General features: G+C 46.4%; 1 protein-coding gene across 1 annotated transcript in view; it reads left to right on the forward strand.

Moving 5' to 3' along the window:
• The window catches only part of LOC146267706 (uncharacterized), a 132,724-nt gene extending 124,009 nt beyond the window's left edge, over positions 1 to 8,715 (forward strand). The window contains exons 53-54 of the mRNA XM_084709767.1: positions 1,567 to 1,644; positions 3,867 to 8,715. Of these exons, the coding sequence (XP_084565893.1) occupies positions 1,567 to 1,644; positions 3,867 to 3,976 (188 nt within the window). The 3' untranslated portion in view covers positions 3,977 to 8,715. The remainder of the gene's footprint in view (positions 1 to 1,566; positions 1,645 to 3,866) is intronic.
• Positions 8,716 to 9,363: the final 648 nt, after the last annotated feature.

Consider the following 9,363-nt stretch of genomic DNA (forward strand, 5'->3'; position numbering starts at 1 on the left):
CCCCCCCCCTGTCCCTTTCCCCCCCTGGCTCCCCCTGGGAGGGTCTGGTCTCTCTCAGGTACTGTTCCTTGCCCCCCCCCCCCGTAGTGATGGCTGTCTTGCTGAATGATGGCCCCCGGCAGCATGGGCTCTGAGAGCTGAGTAGAGTCCTCTCTCCCCATCCTCCTCTCCCTCCTCCCCCCTCCCCCTCCTCCCCACCCTCCTCCACCTCCTCCCCCTCCTCCCCCCTCCTCCCCCCCCCCCTCCTCCACCTCCTCTCCCTCCGCCTCGTCGCTGTGAGGCTAGGCGGCCGGGCGCGTTCTCCGACAGAGCAGTTTGGTTGATACTTGGGAGGCGTTCTCCTGGTGGGCGCTGGAGCGTTGGGCCCCCGGATGGGTGGGTGGCGAGGCCGGGGGTCTGACACCTCTGTCAGCCGCGCTGATTCACTCCCTCCACCAGCCCTCCCTCTACTGTGTCTCCACTGACACAGACTCCACGACTCTTAACCGCCTCTTGGAGAACTGGTCCGCGTCGCCACCTTTCTGCGCCCGCTTCCGTGTGGCTCGTCTGGCGGCATGGGGATTTGGTGCATGAGCAGGGGAGAGCGCTGCCCGAGCATGAGCCCCGCCTGGCCGTGTGTGGATGTCACTCACAACACTGACGCTCCCTCGACAGGCTGGGGCTGGACGCTTTGATGTTCTCCCCGGATGGGTTCTCTTTGTGGCATGAAATGGGTTGGCTTGAACTTGCGTGCGGGTGGATGTTTAGAACTCGTAACTCTTTGTTTACATGCTGAATGTGAGAAACTCCAGGGAATTCATAAAAAAAAAACATGCTTTTTGGTACCAGTGATTCTCTAATTGGTAGAGAGTTGCTTGCTTATTTTCTTCCAACTAATTAAAGTCATTTGAGAACTCTTCTTGTGCTGTTATTTAAAACTGCAGCCAGTTTCTTTTACTGGTAGGGAAGTGGACTTACTGGAAATAACTACAGTGTTTCATCAATTTTTTATATTTCTCTCTGTTAATGCTTTTGTTTTGTACGTTTTGGAAAACGTTTTTCATCCTCCTCTCACCTCAGATCAAGCTAATTAAAAACATATTGTCTTCTCAAGACTTTAAAATCTGCTTACTGGAGTTTGTTGACAGAGACGTCATGTTTGCCCAGAATCGGCCGTCGTCTGAGAGAGTGTCTGTCTGGGAACGTATGTGTGTGTGTTTGTGACCCTTTGGGTGTGGGTGTGTAAACGTGTGCGTGTGTGTGTGTGTGTGTGTGTGAGCATGTGTGTGTGTGACTAGTCAGAGACCTTGTCTAAGGACCAAGAGGTTTGTGTGTTCATCAGGTTATCATGGCGTGGTTAGCTGTGATGGACTACTGTGAGCAGCTGGGAAACGTCTGTCTGTCCTACACATCTGTTCGCACTCAAACGTTGAGCTCTTCTCAATCGGAATGTACACTAATACGACTCACAAAGCCCTTCCCAAGATCCTTGTTGTGTACCTGCTCTGTGTGTATGTGTGTGTGTGTGCCTGAGAGAGTGTGTGTGTGTGTGTCCTGCCCCCCTAACTGTGCTGTGTTCCTCTGCAGGGTATCGAGGCCAGAAGGGGGAGAGAGGTCAGCTGGGTCTGGGGATACCAGGAGCTCCTGGACCCACTGGACCTCCAGGTAACACTACTCACTAGCTATAGATACCAGGTAACACTACTCACTAGCTATAGATACCAGGTAACACTACTCACTAGCTATAGAGATACCAGGTAACACTACTCACTAGCTATAGATACCAGACCATGTAACACTACTCACTAGCTATAGATACCATGTAACACTACTTACTAGCTATAGATACCAGGTAACACTACTCACTAGCTATAGAGATACCAAGTAACACTACTCACTAGCTATAGATACCAGACCAGGTAACACTACTCACTAGCTATAGATACCAGGTCAGGTAACACTACTCACTAGCTATAGATACCAGGTAACACTACTCACTAGCTATAGATACCAGGTAACACTACTCACTAGCTATAGAGATACCAGGTAACACTACTCACTAGCTATAGATACCAGACCATGTAACACTACTCACTAGCTATAGATACCATGTAACACTACTTACTAGCTATAGATACCAGGTAACACTACTCACTAGCTATAGAGATACCAAGTAACACTACTCACTAGCTATAGATACCAGACCAGGTAACACTACTCACTAGCTATAGATACCAGGTCAGGTAACACTACTCACTAGCTATAGATACCAGGTAACACTACTCACTAGCTATAGATACCAGGTAACACTACTCACTAGCTATAGAGATACCAGGTAACACTACTCACTAGCTATAGATACCAGACCATGTAACACTACTCACTAGCTATAGATACCATGTAACACTACTTACTAGCTATAGATACCAGGTAACACTACTCACTAGCTATAGAGATACCAAGTAACACTACTCACTAGCTATAGATACCAGACCAGGTAACACTACTCACTAGCTATAGATACCAGGTCAGGTAACACTACTCACTAGCTATAGATACCAGGTAACACTACTCACTAGCTATAGATACCAGGTAACACTACTCACTAGCTATAGATACCAGGTAACACTACTCACTAGCTATAGATACCAGGTAACACTACTTACTAGCTATAGATACCAGGTAACACTACTCACTAGCTATAGAGATACCAAGTAACACTACTCACTAGCTATAGATACCAGACCAGGTAACACTACTCACTAGCTATAGAGATACCAAGTAACACTACTCACTAGCTATAGATACCAGGTCAGGTAACACTACTCACTAGCTATAGATACCAGGTAACACTACTCACTAGCTATAGATACCAGGTAGCACTACTCACTAGCTATAGATACCAGGTAACACTACTCACTAGCTATAGATACCAGACCATGTAACACTACTCACTAGCTATAGATACCAGGTAACACTACTCACTAGCTATAGATACCAGGTAACACTACTCACTAGCTATAGATACCAGGTAACACTACTCACTAGCTATAGATACCAGGTAACACTACTCACTAGCTATAGATACCAGGTAACACTACTCACTAGCTATAGATACCAGGTAACACTACTCACTAGCTATAGATACCAGGTAACACTACTCACTAGCTATAGATACCAGGTAACACTACTCACTAGCTATAGATACCAGGTAACACTACTCACTAGCTATAGATACCAGGTAACACTACTCACTAGCTATAGATACCAGGTAACACTACTCACTAGCTATAGATACCAGGTAACACTACTCACTAGCTATAGAGATGCCTCATTGGGCATCCCAGCATGTGAAAGATGGAAGCCAACCCCACACGCTGCAGTAAAGGCTGCACATTATACCCCACCCCAGAACACGAGGCTGTTTGTCTTTCACAGTACCGACATGATGCTGCTGTTGTGACGTCCAGAAGGATGTTCTATTGACAGCTATGCATCGTGATGCATCTGGGCTCCAGAGAGTTTCCAGAGGAGCTCATTACAGATTGATGCTTTTAGACCCACATACAGAGCTGACACAACAGCCATTATAGAGTCCCAGATGAAGGATCACTGGTCTGAGTGTTCAGTCCAGTCCTTTGTTCCTAATGTCCTCTTCCCTGCCCGGATGCACCGCCAGCAGACCCCTTAGCCTGCCTCTCTGAATGTGTGTGGATGTTTCTGTGTGCTTGGGTGTGTACACGTGTGCACTTGTGCACGTGTACATGTTTGTGAGGGTACTTGTGTCCGTATACATGTGTGTGTGTGCGTATGTGTGTGTGTTCCTGTGTGTGTGTTTCCAGGTGGCCAGCCCTGTTCCCACCCTGTGTCGCTCTGTGCCTGTACAGGTCCACCAGGGGGCTCCACTCAGGGCCCCCGCGGCCTCCCTGGAGCCCAGGGGAGGTGTGACCCCAGCGACTGTCTCCACCCCTCCCCCCACTCCCTGAAGAATGGATAACCCGTCTCCCTTACCTCACCCCGCCTCACCAAGTCAGGGGGCTCCTTCATCCCCATCCAGCCAGGGGCCCCTCCGCCAAGGCTCTACCTTGACCTGCACCTCCCCTCCACCAGCCAGGGTCAGGGGTCAGGGGTCACTATGAGAGGAGATGTCCCAGCCCCCCTGTCCCAGCATCGCTACTTGTGCCCGTATCCCTGGCTCTGAGCACCCACTGTACCAATTACTGCAGAGCTTCAAGCGAATTTCAACAGATTTTGTTCAGGTTTTTAAACAATTCTATTCATGTGAATATGATAAACATCCTTCACTGTAATTATAATCATTATCTATGATAGGCTGTTATGTGCTTCTAATTTATTTCTCGTTTTCACTCTCCCACCGTGACCTAATGCATTCCATAGTGGTTCATATTATTCTGATTCATATTAAGTCTTTCAAGACCGTGAAATGAATTTGTTTCTTTAAGTAATTCTGTCTGAAAAACATTTTCTTAATGATTTCATGCCTCTTCAGTGGCTGGCTGTGGTCGCGTCTGGCCTCTTTCAGATAACTTATTGTGCTTGACAACAATAAGTTGTTGTTGTTGTAATGTGTGTGTGCGTGCATGTGCACAAGTCTGTGTGTGTGTGCCCAGGTGGGCAAGCACGCCTGTGAACAGTGTTTTCTTTTATGCTCCTGAATTTCTGTACGCCGAAGTGCTGATCTGATTGAACTAACCATCAGTAACGCCTGCTAGCTGAAACAAGTCCTGTTTGTAGAAGACGTGTGTGACCTTTTAAGGGTTGCTGTTGTTAGATCCATCCCAGGAGACTAGTGGTTAGAGTCAGCCTGTCGGGCCTGTAGGTTTAAATATGACAGGCGCTGGGGTCTGTTTCATCTCCCCTCACCATCTCTCCATGGTAGATCTCCCCTCACCATCTCTCCATGGTAGATCTCCCCTCACCATCTCTCCATGGTAGATCTCCCCTCACCATCTCTCCATGGTAGATCTCCCCTCACCATCTCTCCATGGTAGATCTCCCCTCACCATCTCTCCATGGTAGATCTCCCCTCACCATCTCTCCATGGTAGATCTCCTCTCACCAGCGTTTGTCCTGGGTGTGGTTGGAGGAGACAGGTGGCAGGCGTTTGTTTACATGATTTATCCAGAGATTCTTACAGGCAGATCTTTGTGGTCTTTGCTTTATTTATTCCTCCTCAAGATCTTTAAACATGTCCACATGGGTGCTGTATTATGCATATGTAGATCTTTAAACATGTCCACATGGGTGCTGTATTATGCATATGTAGATCTTCAGCCATAAGATATTGTGTTATAACTATCAAACTGCAATATTCTTTTGCTTTGGGATTTTGCTTTCTTTCGGTGGAATGATTTTCACCCAAAATCTACTTGAACGTTGTTTTGATTAAATATTTCATATTAAATATAAAATTAAGATTGCAATTGTAGATATTTTACATAGCTTCTCCCCCTGTTCTCAGACTTGACAGAGCATCCCTGCACATTTACATTTCTGTTTGCCATCATCTGGTTTTAAAATTAATGGTTTGTGGCAATCTAAGAGTTTAAGTTTAAAGGAAGTGAAAATCCCCTTAGACATGGTCTAGAAAGCTCCAGAGACAAACAGTTCCAGATCTCCTCAGCTGTTGAGCAGAATTGCAACAGGCCTCCTTCGCCAGGCAAGGTTCTTTTATCAGAATCCAAAGCAACATACACAGGGTTTATTTGAACCTGCGATCCGTTGATCGGCAGTCACATGCTCCACGACTGAGCCATACCCACCCCAAAGCTGCTGTATACCCTTGTACCAGTCAGACGCAACAAGACGCTTAGTTGACAAGCTGTAGATTAGAGCTTGACTGTACTTCCATACTTCTGCACCAGCTGCTGCCTGTCGGTCGGTCGGAGGGCTTGTGTGACAGTGAGTGAGTCATGGCTGGGTGGATGGGTCTGGCTGAGCTGCATGGAGATGTGTGCTGGTGGGGCTGATGTATCTGGTAATAGAAGGCTTTCTGAGGGTCTGCTTTAGAGTCACAGTCTGTCTTCAGAGCTGTGCCAAGGCTGAAGACTTTAAAGTTCAAAGAAATCTCTTCTACATCCTTTTCTTTCTGCTGTGATTAAAGTTTGAGAAGTCATGTGGGTGTATCAGACATTTTTAGATTTTTAAGATGTATTTTACTGCATCCCTACTGCGTTCCACCCTGAGAAATCATTTAATTAAGTGTTTTTTGCTTTGTTCATTTTGTATCAGGAAGAGTCAGCACAGACACCTCTCTTATCTCTCTCTCATCTCTCTTCCTCTGTTTCCTCCTCTCCCTGTGCTCATCTCTCCATCTTCCTCTCTACCTCTATCTCTCTTAGATAAAAACGTTTTCTCAAGTTTTAAACTAATTATTGTTCTTTGAAAAATACATCTTTGTTAGTAAACTGCACAGGAGCCGTAACACACTGTTAAACCCATCCTGATTCTCTCTCGCCATCTCTCTTTCTCTCCCTGCATCTCTCTCCCCTTTTGTCTTTCTCTCCCTCTCTCTCCCTGTGCTTCTCTCACTCTCTCCCTCTCTCTCCCTGTGCTTCTCTCACTCTCTCTCCCTCTCTCTCCCTGTGCTTCTCTCCCTCTCTCTCCCTCTCTCTCCCTGTGCTTCTCTCACTCTCTCCCTCTCTCTCCCTGTGCTTCTCTCACTCTCTCTCCCTCTCTCTCCCTCTCTCTCCCTGTGCTTCTCTCCCTCTCTCTCCCTCTCTCTCCCTGTGCTTCTCTCACTCTCTCTCCCTCTCTCTCCCTGTGCTTCTCTCACTCTCTCTCCCTCTCTCTCCCTGTGCTTCTCTCACTCTCTCTCCCTCTCTCTCCCTGTGCTTCTCTCACTCTCTCTCCCTCTCTCTCCCTGTGCTTCTCTCACTCTCTCTCCCTCTCTCTCCCTGTGCTTCTCTCACTCTCTCTCCCTCTCTCTCCCTGTGCTTCTCTCACTCTCTCTCCCTCTCTCTCCCTGTGCTTCTCTCACTCTCTCTCCCTCTCTCTCCCTGTGCTTCTCTCACTCTCTCTCCCTCTCTCTCCCTGTGCTTCTCTCACTCTCTCTCCCTCTCTCTCCCTGTGCTTCTCTCACTCTCTCTCCCTCTCTCTCCCTGTGCTTCTCTCACTCTCTCTCCCTCTCTCTCCCTGTGCTTCTCTCACTCTCTCTCCCTCTCTCTCCCTGTGCTTCTCTCACTCTCTCTCCCTCTCTCTCCCTGTGCTTCTCTCTTCATTTGTGGGTAGAAAGGGCCCCCTACTGGATGTTTGGCCAATTCTTCATTTTACAGAAAGATAAAAGAGTGATTATTCAGTAGCATGATTATTTACTGTTTCGTGACTATTTATTTATCTCCTGTTTTCCAGGAGACAGGTGGGAGAATGTTCGCTCTATTTCCAACCGTCTCCTATCGTTGTTATCATTGCTGATGTTTTCCACCTTTTCTACCACTTGTTTTTCTCGTGAATATATTTTGATTGCGTGTAAGAATAGTTGTATGGAGTAGGCCTGCTCAGGACCTCCAGATAGAAAGACGTAGAAAGGCTTGAGGCTCCTGTCACCTTTCACTCCTGTAGTCCTGCTGTGGTGAGATCCTATTTTCACACTGGCATATGTGGCATGTGTAGATAAACGTTATGATCGATGACGTGTACCGTTTGACCTGGTCAGGCCTGCCAGCCCCTCTGCCCTTGTGGGCGAGTGTGGACATGCGGAGCAGGAAGAGAATCTCAATGTGTGTCCGTGTTGCAACACCCGGGACTCGAACGAGAACAAAGGTGTCCATCTTCACTCACCTCCATAGAGTTCTTGTCCTGTTTATAATCCTAACACGTTTCCAATCTCTTTTTTTGTTCTGTTTCTTGATTTCTTAACGTTTGAGAGTGGGTTTTTTTTCTATGTCCAACATCTACCTCATTTGAGGCTGAGTTTGTCTTTGGCTGGCGATGGTCGTATTTTTGTTTCTGACAGTAGACTCTCCTCTCTTTCTGCTTCTACACCACATAAGCTACTTGCTGACCTCACCTCACCTCAGACAGGGGAAACCTAACGACTGAGCCAAACTGGGTGTTTGTCAAACAGATTGATGGAATTTACCGGAGAGAATGATCGATCTGGTTGATTTGATGGATGAGAAGCAGACTGAGAGTGTTTCACACGCGATGTGTTGAGGCTGCAGTAGCTTCAACTCTGCAGACGTGTAGGAAATGTTCTCCTTTTCTTTCTTCTCCTGCATCCTGTGGGTTTTGATAAGACTTTGCCTCCCTCGCACTTGTACCACAACGTTCTTACAGTCATTTTGATTTGTTGGTAAAGAATGCAACTCAACACTGTGTGGATTAAATGTGTACCAAATGTAAGCTCAGTTTTTATTAAATTTTGTAATGCTTTCTTGAAATTGTAATGCTGTTAGCTATCCTGGCACGTTTGTCTCCATGAGGTGTTGGGCTGGAGTTCAACATGTGTGTTTTGGATCTATGCATGGCTGTTTGCTTCAAATGGTACTCTGACACTGCAGAAAACCGTTTTCAAAATCTGATTGTGTATTATTTATGTTCGTACATTTTTAACAGCTTTGTACATTTATTTCTGTACATTTCCTGTGATTTTTCATGTTGAAATAACTTCATAAAGAATCTCTGATAACTGGAAAGAAGTTTTCAAACTGACCTCTTCAAGGTTTTATTTGAGTGAACAATTCATTAAAAAAACATGATTTTTTTCAAATGCTATTTGCTCTTTCTCATATTTGTACAAACAGCAATGTCATTCCCTAGTAATACCACTGTAATAAATAATAACACTTATCAGAATGCATCATGGCAACAAGGGCACCAAGTCCATCGGTCTCCACTGAGGAGACCAGGTGGAAAGAAGACCGACTCTACCCATGTTACTCTCCCCTAATGTCAAAACAAAATCGTTTTTAATGTAAATGAGACAAATTCATCACAAAGGCACTTTAGAGGCGTTTTGTAGGGAATTATTATCGACCACAATGCCAAGAATTTACAGAGATTTACAGTAAAACAGTGTATTCAGTGTATTCTGTTTGAGCCCCCCCCTCTCTGCTAGAAAGGTGGACATGGCAAGAGGAACTAGTAACAATAACAGTCACACAGTTCATCTTTGCTAAACAGCTCAGCACATTAGAAAAATTACAAAAAGCACTTAAGGTGGAGGCAATCCAGATCTAAATGTGTGATGAGGGTCTGAAGGAGGCTTGGGGGCCAGGTGGGGGTGTGACAGAGTCTTGGGGGCCAGGTGGGGGTGTGACAGAGTCTTGGGGGCCAGGTGGGGGTGTGAGAGAGGCTTGGGGGCCAGGTGGGGTTGTGACAGAGGCTTGGGGGCCAGGTGGGGGTGTGAGAGAGGCTTGGGGG

Source organism: Hypomesus nipponensis, chromosome 11 (genome assembly GCF_054491055.1).
Source record: "Hypomesus nipponensis isolate SF chromosome 11, ASM5449105v1, whole genome shotgun sequence".
Classification (NCBI taxonomy): domain Eukaryota; kingdom Metazoa; phylum Chordata; class Actinopteri; order Osmeriformes; family Osmeridae; genus Hypomesus; species Hypomesus nipponensis.